At 37.8% G+C, this 18,032-nt stretch overlaps 1 protein-coding gene across 3 annotated transcripts; it reads right to left on the bottom strand.

Moving 5' to 3' along the window:
• Window positions 1–125: 125 nt before the first annotated feature.
• LOC114872390 lies at window positions 126–16,377 on the bottom strand. Of its 3 annotated transcripts, XR_006829447.1 has the most exons (9): window positions 16,117–16,377; window positions 15,668–16,041; window positions 10,892–11,015; window positions 10,553–10,638; window positions 7,082–7,174; window positions 3,251–3,313; window positions 2,900–3,038; window positions 1,486–1,714; window positions 1,223–1,313 (listed from the first exon to the last, which is right to left on the bottom strand). XR_006829447.1 is itself a non-coding variant. In XM_029179540.2 (8 exons), exons 1-8 carry the CDS (start codon window positions 15,740–15,742, stop codon window positions 1,189–1,191), a joined length of 879 nt encoding a protein of 292 aa, XP_029035373.1. In that variant the 5' UTR covers window positions 15,743–16,038; the 3' UTR covers window positions 126–1,188. The 3 variants fall into 3 exon arrangements, 2 of the variants coding, with proteins under 2 accessions (XP_029035373.1, XP_029035372.1); XM_029179540.2 differs by lacking the exon at window positions 16,117–16,377 and having other exon boundaries at window positions 126–1,313; window positions 2,955–3,038; window positions 15,668–16,038; XM_029179539.2 differs by lacking the exon at window positions 16,117–16,377 and having other exon boundaries at window positions 126–1,313; window positions 2,901–3,038; window positions 15,668–16,037.
• Between the last annotated feature and the right edge of the window lie 1,655 nt (window positions 16,378–18,032).

Here is an 18,032-nt window from a genome sequence, read left to right as displayed (position 1 = left end):
AATTGTTATTAATTTCCTGAAAATCGAATACCTGTACAAACGTATTCACTATTTATTTTCATTGTAATTTTCAATGTAGGTCGTCGTTGAAGAATAATAATCATTGTTTTAAAAAACCACATAAACGATTTATTGAAAATGTTTAAACAGCCTTTTAAAAGTTCTCTTCGGGATCTATACAAACAGGTACTGTAATACGATGAAATTTATAATCATATGTACATTGAAGAATACGAGCAGTCTGAGAATTGAAAATATTTCATTGTTGGTATAAATATGTATTTCAGACTTAGAGTATCGTAGATGCGTTCTCATCGCAACTCTGAAATTCGTTCCCCATCAATCGAACGTGGATTAAATCGAACGATTTCCCGAAGCTACGGATAACCATTGATACGTCTATCTTCGTTCGAAAGATCGATGTTCATTACCGCGACGATAGAATTGTCATGTTTGTGACGTTAAATATTGATCGGCAACGGTGTAAATATTTATCCTTAGATTCGACCCGAGCAAAAATTCTTTTGCTTCTGCTTTCCGAGAAACTTTGCAGAGGCGGATCCATTTATACGTCGTAGGAGGTAAAATAATTATTTTAGGGGATTAGGAATTTCAAAATTTCAGAATTTTAGAATTTCAGAAATTTGAAATTCTCGAAATATAGAATTTCCGAATTTTTTACTAAAATCATAACTCGCGAAGGTATTCACCCGTATCTAGAATCCGCCTGTGAAACTTTGTACCTTGATTTACCACCCCGGTGACATTCGAAACTTTCTCAATTTCCTGTTCTAACGTCACTCTGATTTTTCATTGGCAAAAACCGTGGGGTTGCAACGAAAATCGTGACCGTGGGCGACAAGCAGGCAACATTATCGCGATCGTGGCACGAAACTCGGACAATTATCGGAGAACCGGTGACCAGATTCTATTAGTTGGAAGTAATTCGCTGGGCCGAATCCGTCGACATTCGCTGTCGAGGATCGCTTTCATCGAACCACTGTTACGATTGGTAAAACGACCACCATCGGTTATTGAACTTGTATCCCGATGGTGCCTTTTACGAGGATAAATTATTCATTGAATCGACCGTAGTGGAAACGTTCTACGAATGGGCAAAGAAAGCCCGTAAAATGGCAACAAGGAGCTGTCATGATCATTGACACGGGACAGGGATGGACAATGGTTTCAGGTGTATTGTACTTCGGTCATTTTCTGAGATTGAATGGATGGATCGATCATCGCGGAGTCCGATGGTATCGCATAATCATTCTCCGTCTCCTTGTTGGCTATCAGCATCGTGATCGAACTCTCTGAAACACACAGAGTGAAAGATCTGATGTTTCGAAATAGCCTTTGTATTTAATCAAAGAAACTCTGCAACAAGTGTCGTCAAAAAATATGCATAGAAAATAATAAATTCGTTGGACATCGAACAGGCTCATTTCGAAACATTGAAAATTTTATATAAAAATATGAATCTACCAGATTTTCCTTTCTGGCTGTCCGACGCTGTGTCAGGAAACTGGACGTGCTTTCTCGACGATTTACCAGCGACGGGACTTTTCTCCGACGAGACAGTATTTTGGCCCGTAGGACTTTGCGTCGGTGTTGCGGTTACTTTGGTTTCGTTGTTGGTCGCTGCTCGCCGAGAACTCAGACAAGAGGTGGCAGTTGTAGTCAGCGGTTGTGTGGCGTATCTGACTGCTGGAACCTTTAAAGAACACTTCATAAGGTCCATTTTATAATTAACTTCCTGCAGCTCTATCGCTTTTGTGAAGATAACGAGAATCTACCGAGTACCGTGCGAAAGTTTTCCGAACCTTTCAAGGATTACTTTACGAATTTCTATCGATCCTGTTATCCGAATGCACATCGCGAGTCATATTATGCATATTAGTTTGAACGATACTTGTTTGGGAGGACCTTCGACACGAAAGGGCGTCGCGACGTCAAGCGCCCTTTGTACAAAGCTAATAATACGAGTCCAACCGTATATTGATGCGAATGTATAACGTCATTGGTGACACAATCTACATTAATCAATATCTCTGGTCATGATCGAGTTTTCTCTTGGGATGCACTTCTGATTGCACCTTGCTATTTGCAATATTGCATTTCTGATAATTAATTTCAATCTAAAGAAACTAACGTTAGATTTTTAATGGAATATCTTTATTAATAGCTGTTTCATAATTGTCGTTAAAAATAATAGTGTTCAGGGAAGTGTCTTTTGTAAGGAGTTGGAGGACAGTCGTTTGAATTCTAGAGATAAGGATTTAAGAGGGTTCTCTGTGTAATTACAATGCCAGTTCGAAGTTGTCTGGCACAAATCTCATTATTTCCCAAGAAATTAATGGCACGGGAGATTCCGATGTTAAATCCGCAAAGGAACTTCGGATCTGTTAAAATCTCGTACATTTTACATAACGTGCTTTCACCCGTGAACTTGCCTCTGACATAGCAAAAAAAGGCAACGTTTCTATCAAAAAATCACGACAATAGCAGTTATCCTGTATTAAGATAACAAGATTAGATGTTATCGATACTCTTAAGAGCTTTTCGTATTGAAGGTCCAGCGATTTTCTGGGGGAAAACAAAAGAGGATATCGTTCGATCCGACTTTTTGTGCGTTAGATTACAATGGTATCACATTTTCATTGTTTCTACATAATTGTTTGTTACCGTTCCAAACGACGGATATTATAGTGTAACGTTTCCAGATTCTCCGAAACTTTCTTCTATTTTTTTCTCCCCGAAGCTTCTATCTAATAATTAACTTTAGGTCCAGTTTCATTTATTAATATAAGATTAGAATCTATTTCTATTTCTCACGAATGGAAACTTCGCAGATATAAATTAGATAATAACAATTGGAAAATACGGTTAGTACACTTAACTTTTCGTCCCTTATCCCTGTCCTGTTCCCGTTGAGACACTCTCAGAATACTGACCCTGTATTCGTAGTCATCTGCGGCTGTGCCTCGACCGTTCGTATATTCTTGGTACTGGGAGATCACGCACAACAGGGAATATATCTGAAGTAAAAGATACGTTGGAATAAAGCCCGTAAATTGTCTCCTCCTCGTTCGACGACCTAACAGATTGTTTCTACTGATGTTTTATAATTGATATGGAAAGATGAAATTAACCAAGTTTCATCCACACCGCGAACTATGATATCGAATTTTTTAAGACGATGACGTTAACGTTTAATAAATATTAAATATATCGACTGAAACCCACTCACGTTCAAACATAGAAGAAAGAAGTTCAACGTGTACAGCATCACTTTGGTCGGGTCAAAGGAGGACTGAAACAGAATCATGTTAAAATTAAATCCACTCTGAAATACACCATCCAAACGTATCGTAAATCCATCATTCAGAGATTCCAAAATAAAACATTGATATCGACGTTTCATAAAAGCACTCGTTGAAAATCATCAAAGTGCAAAGTAATCTCGGAAATTTGTCATCGTGTTGAAAAGCAAATCGAAAGGAGAGCTTCGAGGCAAAAAGAAAATCGGGTGAAAGCATCGATTCGATGAAATATGGAAAATTATTCATCTGGAAAAAAATGTATAGTCTACGTGTTTCATGGTGTTTGGAACAAAGAAACCTTTTATTTTTCTTTTTTACCATACCTTCTCTTTGTGTCAATAAATGTGGTATATAATATCAATGTTGCACGTGGGATGATAAAAAAATTGGAAACTTCACAGTTTCCAATGAAAAGCGATTTTAAGAAATGTCAAACGACAAAGTCTTTTCAATTCTAATAAAAGCGATCGAGTGTTTCGTGTGCAATTTAACTGAAAGGTATGACAAATTCTTGGCAGAAAATAATTTTCATGATTAAAGTTTGATTATTTTCCAATAAGCTTCGTTGCGTTTCTCTTCTTGTCGCAATGTAAAATTTCGATGAGGAACCGTAACGGTAACGGAAATCGATTACAAGAGGGCAATGAAGGCTGAGGCTTTCTATTATTCGTGGTAGGTTCATTGTATACCGGTTGTAAAACGTTATTCAATATCCTGCAACAAACGTGTGTGGTTGGTACAAAAGCTACGAGTAAAACCTATGCTGTACGCAATTTGCATATCATTTTCCTCTCCTTTGTTAACAAAGGATTGTATTACGTCAGGTTACGAGTAATATTATTAAAACGCCCGAGAGTGAAAAAGATTTGAAATACATTTTTCATTTTTTATAGAATAACATTTTAAAGAAGAGAAGTATTATTGAAAAATGGATCGTTTACTGATACAATTGAAAATATACGCTTTTTCATTAGAGAAATTCTACCACAAACATTGCAAAGTGTGCGGATGGCTATCATGAAAATGGAATCGAGGATATTTCCAATCGATTCCCGATAGTTTGCCTGAAATTTTATTACAGCTAAAGACTGAAAGGAAAAAGAGAGGGAGTAAAAAAAAAAAAAAAATCAGTGACACGCGCTTTCTAGTCAAGGCAAAATGAAAAAGAGAACACCAACAACGATTTTGCATTACGCAACGATCCTTCGTTGCTGTTCCTTTCAACCTCGATGTTCCAACATTTATTCATTGCATATTAATCAATCGTTAATCAGTCATTACGTCTCGGCAAGAAATAATAATCACTGTTCCACTTTTTATGCAAGAAAAGACGATGTCGTTTGATGTTCGCGCAGAAAAATGAAAAAATGTTTCGTTCTACCCACGCCTACCTCTTTTAGGAAAAGGGTTGGATGTGATAGTGATAAGGACGTTAATGAAGATTGCACGATGCTGTTGGACGTGTTGCCATTCTGTACATGAAAAAATACTCATGGACATTTCCTCGTATGATCCACGTGTTCACACGTTTTATCATCATGCTTCGATGCAACGTTTTTTAATTCCTTTTACACTACACTTTGTCCTGGCTCGTGTTTTTTCCGAAAAAATATTTCAATCAATATTTTAATGACCTAGGACGATTTCGAGCTATTGCAACGCGGAGATCCAGCCTCGTATAAACGTTTCACCGATTCTGATTCCGCTATGAAATACACGGTATTTCGGGTTCGTGTTCATTGACTCGATTTGAATGGGTTAGCGATGCGATCTCGTGGCCTCGCATACAACCACCAAGTGACATGATACAATTTGCCCAAGGATTGATCCCCGTCGAACGCAGGTGGCTACAGGAATCTCAATTAAGGATCTTCTGACGGAGTTACGACGAGAGGATACTAATTCATTCAACCATGCTATTAAAATAGCCATTTCTCAGTGATGCCCAAAACATCTGATTTTTATTCGAGCATAATTATGGATCGTAGATTTGCTGATACAATAGTAATTTAAATGTAATTTTACATTTTTATAATTAGAATCGAATTATTTTAAAATTTGATATTTTAAATCACTGTTTCTAATTATTATTATAATTCAGAATTATACTCGGCAGAATGAAAATTTCCTATACATCGTCACTGACGAATTCCCATAACAATTATCTGAAATATTCCTGTATGCTATTCCAAGCTAATTAGTCGGAATCATTAAAAAGTTCGCGGATATGCAAATACGGATCAACCAGCGCCACCCCCACGCGTCGGAACAGGTGAACGCCTCTCGAGAGATGTCAAAACGTTGTGGATGCTCGATCGTATAATAGAATGGTCCTTCAAGCATGTCGGAAACATCGAAAAAAAGTACTCGACTTGTCGTGTGCTCTGTAATGACACGGTTCAACCCTTCAGCTTCAACAACGAGGAAAAACGAGTGCTCGAAACGAGTAGAGATTCGGATTGCGGTCCAGTATCCACTTCGTGTTCCATTTTATACTATCCCGAGGATTTTCTTTTTTTAAATTGTGAAAAAGAAAGGAGAATTATAATTTAGTAGGAAAGTTTGAAACAACCCTTGACAAGGGTGGGTCTAAGAAGGGTGGCAATTGCCCTCGAAAGATACGAAATCTTAATAAACAGTGTGCTAATTTCTCACCCTAACAAGTTAGAAATACAAAGGCCGTTCAAACAAAAATTCAAGCGTTATACCAACGATCCAAAGGTGTGGGTCACGATTGACCCCGGTTCCATCATTCGATGCTTAAAAACTTCCCTTAACTCGACTTATAGTTGGCTGTATAAAACTTCTAAGCCGAAAAGGAATACATTTTTTAAAATATCCCAAAGTTTCCTCAACTTGTCAAGGAGAACAAAGAAAGTTTCCGGTTATCGATAAATTGAAGTATTGAACTTGTCAGAAAAGAGAAATCACATTTTTTGAAATATTTCTTCAGAAAAAGAACACGTAAAGATTGTGTAACGTAATACGAGGGGTTGGTCCTCGATCAAGTGGTTTTTATTCGAATAAAAATCGTCGAACGAAGGAGAACCTTTCTTCGAGTAAAAAGCACCCCTGTCCATATTCAACGTTTGAAGAAATTCTCGTTCTCTGGTCGTGATTTAAAGGGAACTTGAAAAACGCAGCTTCGAGGAGAACTGGGTCGAAGAATTCGTAATCGAAAATCGCTACCAGTCCTACCATTTGTAGTTGAGAGTTTTATCGTGGCGAGTAAAGTCGATACTTATTCGAGCATCAAGGATGCAATCCTTTGGAAATCGTATTTTCACTTTTCATTCCATATGGGATTCTTCATGGAAAGAGAAAGCTTTCGAGCGACCAAAGAAGCATCGGTGAAAGCTTTCCCCTTCGAGTTCCCAGGGATTCCTTAAATTATCCTTAGACATGTATCCCTTTGACTCGCGACTGGAAGGATCATACGGTTTCTTCTCACGAAGGATGCGGGAACGTAGGCATAGGAACAAATGCAACAATTTCCTGACTATTCTTTATCGGAAACGAGACACGCGATCTTTTTCAAATTCTTTCTCAAGAAAATCATTATTTTATAGGAATCAGAATGAGTTTGGACCCCCGAAAAATGAATAATTCCCTCTTTACTCTAAAATTTTAAAATTTCAGAATGCCAGAATTTCCAAATTTCTCAGGTAACCCTGCAACCCTTTCGTTGACAATTCCATGCACGGTGAGACCCACTCGAAAGGGTTAAATAATAGCGAAGAGGAATGTGTAATACTTACAGCAGCGATGAATAGATACAAGGAATGTCCAATGTCGACGAAACAGATGGTGGTGACGACGATAATCCATGGTATCAGGAAGACACGTTGATCCTGGAATACATCAGTCACGAATGTACAGAGACAAATGTAGAGAAGGAAGGCTGATTTCTAGAGGGTCGTTCAAAGTATCTCTTCTTAACTTTAATACCTTTTCTGTTCCTTTAGAAACATTCGATTCGACTCGTTGCACCTAGCCAACGTGAAACGACCAACATTTTTCCGCGTCAAGTCTACCGAGAGGGTTAAACAGTTCGGACAACTTCTCCGCTAGAAAGGGTTCAAAGTTTCTCCGAACAGTGGAAAGACAATTGTATTGCGTTTTCCTAGAATACCGAGTTTCTCTGTTAAAGTGGAAAAAGTAGGACGATTATACAGTCGGAAATGATAATTTTCCTGCCGCCATACTGACGGATTCAATTATATCACCAGCTTTTCCATTTCTGTTCTCAAAACTTTTCTCTTTCAGAGAACTATATTGTAACGTTAAATGCAAATTAAAACCCCTTTTTTAATACTTTATTGGAAATCTTTTGACTTGTAATTATAGCGTCTGGAAAGGGTTTATAATACAAGGCTTTTATGTGGTCCTTTGTCCGACGAAATTAATTAAATGTCGGTGAAAAATGAGCCTTCATTTTCTTCTTTACCACGTAGACACTATAGCGTTTCTTTATTATTAATTTACAAAAAAACTTGATACGATTGGATATTTTCGAAAGAACCAAAATAAATGAAACAATAACGCGAATTGTTTCAAGGGAATGCAAGAAATGGTAATGTTTATCGTTCCTATATATATTTTCTGAAAGTACGGTAAAAATACGACAGGTAAAGTTTCATGGTGCTTATGTAAACCCATAAAGAAACGATTCGCTTTGAGTGCATTTACACAGGCTGGCTGCTTTGAAATGCGATTCGAATCGAGTGAAACTTCTAGTTGGAAAGTTTAGTTGCGTGTGTTGGTGCACTTAAAGTTACCATTTTCTTGGCTAAATCTTATTTTCAAAATTAATGACTGCAAAACGAAACCTTCATTCTCAGAAGAAAAGACTTAACTATAAAGCTAAATACTTAAAGGATCTCTCTCGTTGCAATTAACTGTGCTTTGTTAAATATTATCATTAGATATAACAAGGGCGCATTTAAATTCTATTTTAAGCTCGTTAAGTTTTTTTCTTGACCCGAAGTGTAAAATCGATCTATGCGGGAGGAATTTTGAACAGAATACACAATCCAGTTACCGTGATCCCCTCTTTGCCATTCTGTTCCACGAACAAAAGATGAATCATTTCGATCAAAGCCATAAACAAGAGGAAAATTGAGGGAAAATTGAAGAAAAAGCCGTGCAATCGTGCGAACGTATTGTATTGGGGATGATGAACATCGGATGACAAATAACCCAACGAAAGCATGGAATAATCTTGGCGAAACGTTGCCATGGTTATTCATGATGGGCTCACTATCGCGGGATAAACGTTTTGACATCAAATGATTAATGGATGAACAGGTCGATAAGGAAAAGGAACTTTGCGTCAGACCGATGAATTAGCACTGGAATCGAGAGATTGAATTTCCGGAAAATTCTCGTCCTACGATGATAAGGCGAAAATCAATTACCGAAGCAATTGGAAAATTAATTGTGGCATTCAAATCAACCCTTTTAATTGCAAATTTTTCGGATAAGTGAAATAATTAATTTTTAATATTTTCTAATTGATAAAGGGGGCCTTAAAATTCTAAAATTCTAATCTTCCAAATTTCCAAAATTCTAAGATTCTAATATTTCGCGGACTTGGCCTATCATAAGGGATAATAGATTACAAAGGGCTAATCATCTTACTGCGTTTATTTACCATTGATAATTGGAATAATCTGATCAGATTGTAATAATCTCTATTATCTAACATAATCAAACAGTTTACGATTCACGACGGTTCAAATTTTGCAAGGATCTTTGGATATTATGTCAAAGATTCGTAAGCTGTTCGAGCATGGCAGTCAGCAAGCTAACTCTTGAGATTAACTCGCCGAGCTTAATTACGTTAACGTATCACGGATCCTACGGAATCCACTTTGAAAACTTAACTCTCTGCGGGACTAACGGGAACATTTCTGTAAATCCCTCGACCTGTCTATCCATCGCGGATTGATTTCAAACTTTGCTGCGTAACGACCTGTTAAAAGAAAAATATGGAAAGTACTTGTAAGGTAACGTGCTTTTTATTGACTTTCATCGCGAGTCTCTTCAGATCTCTACCACCTTGATAAAAGCTCGTAAAAGAAGCTGAAGGTTCTTGTTTCTTGATTAAGAGTTCGTCTTTTACTTTTTTAACTTTCAGAGAATTTACTCTACCTTTCTTGGCTTCTATATTCAATTTAATATTTTATTCACAGTAAAATATTAACTCGCGACACGTGTCCTTTTTTCTACTTGTATTTCATACTGGATACTATTTCTAGAAATATTTTCCTCGATTCGACAAGCCAAGATTCTATGCTATTCAGAAAACTGGTGGCTATGCTTTTCCTAGGATGTTGATAAAAATTGCATCGCCATGCCCGGAGGGCGGATTTGTCTGTCATTTAGGATGAACCAACAGCGGGAAGGATAGGAGGGTGATAAGACGTCGATTACAAGGGACAGAAGAATGATTGGTCGGATTATCTGATACATTGACCCCTTTCTTTTTGAAAACATTTTAAACACTTGAAATGAAATTTTGTTATTCAACTCTTCCAGTAATACAATGCGAAAGCAATTGGCCCATTTCAAAAGTAATTTCAACTTCATCAACCGGGGTCGTTTCCATAAATTCCCTCCCGAACACCCTCCTGGATATTATTCTCGTCCCCTTTTTTATAATCAATTTTAAGCATCCGAATTTCCAGCCACGTGCTGCACCCATTTCGGACTAAACTTGATAGAGGAGAACACGAAGGAGATCGTGCCCTTCGGTTCACCCTTCGTCGCTTTTCTATTTCTGTGATCCCTTTTCGATGCTAGAAATGGTGATCGTGGGATCACTGGCTACGGATTGTGCTTTTTCATGTCAGAATCAATCTTATTCCCTCTGAGATTCTCCACCCATTTGAAAACCATGTGGCAATGAAATGGAACGTTATTGTTTATAACAGAAAAATATCATCTAGTTGGAGGATGTTTCTAATTAGACATGGCAAAGAATTTCTAAAAATAACGGTGATGGATCTCTATGGAAATTCAGATGTCATTCACACGTGGGTGACACACGACAGTCGACTGATGATACCAATCTGTTGATCTATTTTCAAACTATTTTTGTCTCCTAGCGACGAGAAACTAATTTTGGTAGACCACTCCTTTTCACCTTAATTTTAATTCTGGGAGGTTGTTGTTGAAATAATGAAGAATTAAATTTACGCTACGGTGACAGTGGTGAAATCTCTTACCTTGCAGAGGCCATAGAGAAGGAGGATGCTGCAAATCACACCGCAGCACGAGCATATAAGCAGCGTCACGTTAAACCGTACCGTTGCTGAAGCAACAGAAGCACGTTAACATTAAACTATGTAGATTTCTTCCTTTGTTAATTACACATTTGGGAAATTTTATGAATTTTCAAATTGAAATTCATCTATGAACGCTAGTGTTAATTAGAAATAGTGAGTTGTGATTTCAAGCAAATACAAGTATACGGGGATATAGCTATCGATTAATGATTTATTACCATGGAAAATGTAATATCTATTCCGGTGTACGTACCGTGAATACTGTTACTGAATACTCACTCGGGGATATCGTGTCCGGTTCTAGGAAGCTGGTGGATTCCGGTAAAGAACGATTCCCTCTCAGGTATTGACTCTCCCCCTGGAGCACTTTGCCAGTGGTTAGCGCCAACACGGTAAAGTAAATCTGAAACAGAACAAACACTAAGGTGTTAGTCATAAATTTTCTTCAATTACGAATCCCGTAAAAATTCTATGCAGCTTGACAGATGGAATAATAAATTTATTGAAAGAATTGTATCAAAGCCCACTTTTTAAAGCTCATTTGACATACTTGAAAATATTTAAAAAATCGAATTCCCTCCGAGAACAATTAACAGAAATAACAAAATGTTGTTTGATGTACATATACGTGCAAAGATTATCGCACGGGAGAAGCCGGCACAAAAGCATCGATTCGGGTTAACCATTTGTTTAATTAAACGATGGTTCCGCTCGTGTATTATCGACAACTTTAATTGTCTTTAAGCATGTCCAATCGATACCATAACCTGATTACCGTTTGAATTTAAAATTGAATTTCTGAGTTTGACCATTCTTTTGCTCTATCCATTTTAGCTCTCGAGTCGAATCGCAATCGCAATTGCTTTATTTTTTTTTCACGCTCAAAGCTTTCGACATGGAAACAAGGTATTCTGAAGAAATCCAGCTTCTCCATTGGGATCTTACTTCCTGAAAAAGCGACCCTAATGGTCTGTGTTCAGGCAATTTCAAACGCCAAGAAGAATATGTCATACTTCAAATTTTACTCTACTTTGTTTTTGCACGTTTTAACTGACGACAAATGAGAAAGATCGATCGTTTGTCATTTTTAATAGCGATTCGTATCAATAACGGCGCACTCGAAGAAGAGAAATCGTTTTCATTCAAAGGAAGGACGTTACCAGCGGCATTTGTCAACATTTATCATTGATTTGACGCGCCATACGAATGACGCATGCACAGAAACGTACACAAAAGTCGCTTCTTTAGAATGAATCGCGTATCTTTTTCTCGTCTTTCAAACGATCGATTCTAGGAGGTTATTGAAATCGCTTCTACCCTCTTATCGACTAGTCAGGTCGACCTTGGACCAATTTCCTCATCTTTGTAGGCCTTCGAGATGTCATCAACTTCGAGGTGCCTTCTTTCATCCCCTATCAGTGGTTATGCTCTAAAAAGGGTTATTAAATTCGTGAACCGCGTATTTCAATGAAAATATGTATTTCGTCAAGTTTACGTAAAGCTTCGTACAACTCGTGATCCCAACAGGTCGTTCGGGGCTTTTCAATTACACAAATAGTGTTGATTATTCCGAAAAGCCAGGTATAAGCGGATGACAATATAAAACGATGACTCACGTTCAATTAGCAAAGATACTTCGTGGTCACGTATCGAATTAATAAAGATTAATTTCAACGAAATGGGAAATAATGGCCCTGTTTAATAATTAAAAGAAAATGCTTGGTGAGAGAATGACGACTCGTGAAAGGAACAAATCGAATAGTTGATTTTCTTTTCAAGGTATATCTAGCCGAAGAAACTCAATAGAGAATTCTTGTAATGGCACACCATTCGCTCTATTGTTTTGCACCATTTCATTCAACCATATCATATATCGAACAGAAATGGTTCGTGCGATCGAACACGAAATTTTTCACCTTCGCAATAGACGGCTCGATCAGTTTCTGCTAGCTCGCCGCAATATAACAGGGCTCAAGTTGGTAAAACAAAAAAGAAATATTATTGAGTTGTTCTGGGAATACCCTGTGTTCTGTTCTCCATTCCTTCTCATTTCTTCTCTGGAATTTTTTCCATTTTTTTTTCCATGGCAAATATTGTCGAGGGACCGAGAAAGGGAACTCTGCTTGCACAAGAGTACGTATAGACTATTCGTTTGTTCGAAAATAAATGTTGAAGTATGGAAACTCTTTTCATGAAAATTTCAGTATTTCACTCTGTATCAGTTTCAAGGGTTAAAAGTGTCCTCGTTAAGACTCGAAACCGAAGACAGCAGCTTCCGGTTTCCAGATTCTAATTGTCAAATCAATTCTACGATCAGTAATTCGAAACTAACGATTTTATAGAATTGAAGACCTTGTTATATACAAGTATACCCAAGTCTTGATTGCATCGAAAAATAATATTTTGATTCTACGTAAATGGCATACCGTTGATTAACATGAATTTCATGCCTCTGCCGATCAACTTTGATCTTAATTAATTTAATATAATCCTGATCATTCCGAGGACAGTAGTATTAAATTACCCGGCGTGGGAAGCGTCAGATATTCCCGATTATTCAAAGAATTAAAACAACCGTGTGATTTCGCACGTTAACGTTTCAATTAAACTGTACCGCGAATGCAACGGGCTTTGAATTACCTGATAATTTCATCCATTTTACCTGATATCATTACATGATATATAATTAAAAATTTGCGTCTTTTAACCCTTGGAAGATAGACGGGTTACTTTGACCCATGGACTAAGCTTTAACCCGATAAAATGCTAGTTTCCTTGTTCAAACATTCTTCCTTTAGCTTAATAATTAAACGCTGCAAAAGGATTCGCGAATCCTCCTCGCTCTAGGTTGATTTAAAATTAAACCTCTCCACTTTTCAGTCGGTTCGGGCTTATCTCGAATCGAATAATAACAGAAAATCTTTGGACTAATTTTCTAACTGCGCATTAACCCATAGGTATACGAGATTTTTCATCGTATTTAACAATCGAAAGCAGATCGAAGTTACAATTTAATCCTTTCTCTGATAATTCCTAACGAAGTTACGTAACTTTCCAGACAGTGCACACCCTACCCCGAAAGCACGTATTTCATTAAAAGAGTCTTTCTCTTATAAAGTTAATTATTCTGTTACAAAGTTACGGGAAAAATTGTCGATTAAAGAGCACCTGATATTTATTTAAGGGAAACTTGAAACGTTCTTCGTGGATGAATTTCAATTTAATTTAAATTCGTCTATGTATATCCATTCGAAAATTAATTTGTATACAAATTAGTATCGAACGAGGGATATGAAATTTCTGCGGTAACACGAGCTCGATGTTTAATCGAAATATTTTTATTCTCTTTTCAAAAACGAAGAAGCCATTCACGATATTTCATCCTCACGGTATGACGTCCAATAAACGGGCCTGTTTTAACCCCTTTTTTTCTGCGTTTTACTACGATCGGGTTCGTGTAGACGCGTCTTTATGAGGCATCAAATATCGACGATACAATTTCTCCACCCTCACCGTGTAATTTCGTTCTAAATGAAATTCGACAGTTTGTTGGCGCCCGATATCCTACGTTCTGCTTGAAAATCGACAACCGTGCCGATTTAATCCGCCGCATTTTATGCGAACGATCAAATCACCAATTACATTTTTCCTGTTAAATAACCGACTTGAAAATTTCATCGATATTTATATTTACGGGAAAAAGTATGACGTGTGGTTTGGCAAATTAAATATAGTTCCGGGATAGCGTATCGAGGAACACGCGACAGCGAAATTGGGAATCAATGCCGGAAGTTCGAAACTCTAACCGATCGGAGAATGACACGAATTCAGTTGCAAGAAGTTAATTCTATTTCAAGCCACTGAACGTAATTAACTTTGTTAGCGAGTTATGCTATATGCGTGATCAAGGAACTCTCTGATACAGGCTACCTTAACCCTTTGCTCTGGTCACAGTTTGCTCCCAGATTATCAAACACTTCGTTATCAATTCTTCGACGGGCATTTTGTGTAACGAATATAAGAAAGAAATGAATGTAGGTGTATAAAAGGCTAATAGAGACATGTGACGCACCCTGTGTGTCTGCTGTCTATACAGTGTAATCAATAACGCACCCCATGCGTCGGATACTGTAATGACACACCACGTGCGTCATATATTATTTTTCTGCTAAAAATAACAGCTGCATAATTTTGCAATTTCATAATTCCATAGTAGAATCATAACAGACCACCTATGATCCTTTTACGACGTTCCATCGTAACTAAGAATCTACGGACACGCGAGCAATTTCATAATACCACGCTTGTTTATTGTTGTCGCTTACGACCACGGTGGAACGATAAAATGTATTAATTCTGACGTCTCACGAAAACGTGAACATTTTTCTCGCATTATACGGCTACCGCGCGAAAGAAAGAAAACCGGAGGACACTGTAATCGCCAGCATTGAACTTCCTGTTATTTCAACGTGTTTATAAAACAAAATAACGAGTCTTGTTCGCTAAACATTTCCGTGTTTTCTTTCAATTAATGTCGTTTAATTTTCTCACTTCCGAAATTACGGTTGTGCCTCTACTGTGTATATTTACTAAATTTTGAAGGGTTCGAAGAAGGAAATATCGCATTGACAATTTTTCTTTCAATTACATTCAACATTTCCGCTGAAAATAACGAAAGGTTCAAGGTAAACTTGGCACTTTCGATTACGCTTTTGTAAATAAAATTCCGTTCACTTTTCAAAAGTTGTCGGAACGTTCTTTCTGAAACATTTATACCCAGGGGAGAAATATAAAAATTCGCGATAAATTCGTAACACGTATTACGTAGCCAATATTTCGTGCTCGTTCATTTTTCGGATTAGCAATAAACGTGGTACGTTAACGCGTCCATCGAGTTATGTTTTATTAAATGATACATATTATCGTTTCGATAGCTTGCCGGATCAATAATGCAGTCTGGGTTTAAATAGAAACATCAAACATACAGGAATAGACAAGAAAATGAAATTGAAATTTTAGAGGAGAGGATAGTGATAAAACTATTCAATAACTTACCCCAGAATAAATAGCACAGGCAAAACTACCCCTCCTGACGGACCGCCAGCAGCAACAGGACTGCATGATAGCCATGCTTCAGATGCGTGGTTTGTCCTTCATTTCACACAGATACACCCGATTCGAAAAGAATTTATTCTAAACGATTCTAACTACACGATCGTGCGTAATTTGTAACGATATAAATGATGAAAACAAGAAACACGCGGATTATTATACCGAAACATCGTGATTTCGCGCGCGAACAGGTTACGCCCGACCTTCCACGTGCGACGGCTCGATGCTGACTGACGGCTTCGCGCCGGCCGGCGGCGCGAAAACTTTCGGCCCGCGCATGCGCACTCGCCTCGATCAGCCAGTTTGTACTTTTCCACCTGGATAACAAGCCTTTATATTAGTTGACACATATCGCATTGCCATTGGGGGTGGGGACATTGACTTGTACTCACCTGGAAAACAGGACGATACTCTCATGGGATATGCATAGAAATTCAGCTAATGTTGATGGAAAAAGTTGCGGCTTTCATTAGCGTCGTTACTGCACTTTTGAGTTCCGTCAGGATCCATTCCAGTTAATGATTTTGATATCGCAGTTTTAATGAAAATTCAAGCATTCTCGAGAAGATCGAGCAAAAAAAGAAAAAAAAACAACTGGGTCATGTTGGGAATCTACCCTCTAATGGTACAACATATTGAATAATCAATTCCATGGCAGTGGTCTTAAAAAGGAAAGAATATAGAATTGGAAATTTCATTTGCATGTTCATGAGAACTGACCGAACAATAGCCGAGTAACTTTCTAGCGGTATATAGACGATGTTTTGGTTTTTCATTTGAAAATACATACACGAAGGCAAACAAAAGCTTGGCTTCCTGGTACCGTTGTTTTACGATGCCACTTCCACTTTCGACGATCGTAAAAAGTTCCACGAATGATTTTCCCGTTTGTTTTGGAGCGTAGATACAACGGCGACGGTTCCCTCCTCTCTTTCCTGTTGCGCAGCCCGTGAAATTTTCTCGCGATTTTTCGCCCTCTTAGAAATGGGTTTTCGTGACAAGGTCGTCATCACGCTCCACTGAACTTAGAAAACGATCGATCGATTCCCAGACCTTCTTACTTCTTGCAGAAAGCTTAATCGTATCCTATCTCATACATATTTAACGAGGTTCGTTTTCCGGTATTTTGTTCGATTTTTATGGCCGTAAATGGTAATAAAATTAAAGAATCTCTTCATCGAATTCTATGCTGCGAGAAATATTGAAAAGCAGAAGCTGTATTTTTAAGTTAAAACCAAGTAAATTTAAAGTAACGTTTTGTTCCTTTTAACAATGAAACAGCTCTCGTACAAAGTTAAGTACTGGTCCTTTGTTCTCACCATTTTTCGCTTGCCTTTCTTTCGTCACCACAATTTATAGCACGTTCACTCGTCTACGGGTAAGGTGTCTGTCTTCTCCTTCGCGCAAAACGAATTCTGCCACACGCCTCTTGCACGCGAAATAAATTCAACGAAATAGCTTCTGCTGTCTGCAGGTGTCCTGATTTAACACCGGGGTCCGAGGAAGACCCTTGGAAAATTCTTCCTTCATTGTAATTGGTTGACACGCGAATGGAACACGTGGAAAAATGCTCGTAAATCTTACTCGTTCCGGAATATCATTAGCGATTTCACCGGATATATGAGCGTCATAATCTGAATGAAATCGTTGCGATTCGCCTATAAAATTTTTCATGTTCAATAAAAACGTCGCGGTTATGTTGCAATTTGCTGTGAAACGGGAGAAAACGTAATGACCGGTTGTGATATAGGAACAACAGGAAGTTCGATATTGTAAGACACGCGAAAATTAGACAATTTGATACATGAGAAAAAAAAAAGAATAAAAACAAATTATACGCGAAACGAAAGGTTGATAAATTTTTCAACAAATTTAAGATTCACTCCGTTTGCCCAGCGACTATGAAGGATACGCGTCGCGACGCGTCGTTTATGCGGGATAAATAAACATACCCTCTTCGTGTTTGCGGGATGAATGCGATATTTATAAATCGAGTTATTTCTCACCGTTTCATCTCTAATGTTAGCGTTTGCCTTTCAAGTGTTACCATGGAGATATTCAACGAATAATGAAACCACTCATTCGGATTCTATGACTCCAACAGGGGGCAATTGAATTTTTGATCAAATCCCATCAATTCCACGATTTATCATGTTTTTTTCTCTCTTTCTTGATCCTTTGATAGGTGGCAAAGGAGAACAGAGAAGGGAGGTGAAATTGCGAACACGTAAGGATTTTTTTACCAATGTCGCCATGATTGCTGTCTTAAAGTCCGACAGAGGTATTGATTATCTACCATTTGTCCATA

This window comes from Osmia bicornis, chromosome 5 (assembly GCF_907164935.1).
Source record: "Osmia bicornis bicornis chromosome 5, iOsmBic2.1, whole genome shotgun sequence".
NCBI classification, from domain to species: Eukaryota; Metazoa; Arthropoda; class Insecta; order Hymenoptera; family Megachilidae; genus Osmia; species Osmia bicornis.
Note: the sequence above shows the minus strand (reverse complement) of the source record. Positions and strands in the feature narration are given on the sequence as shown.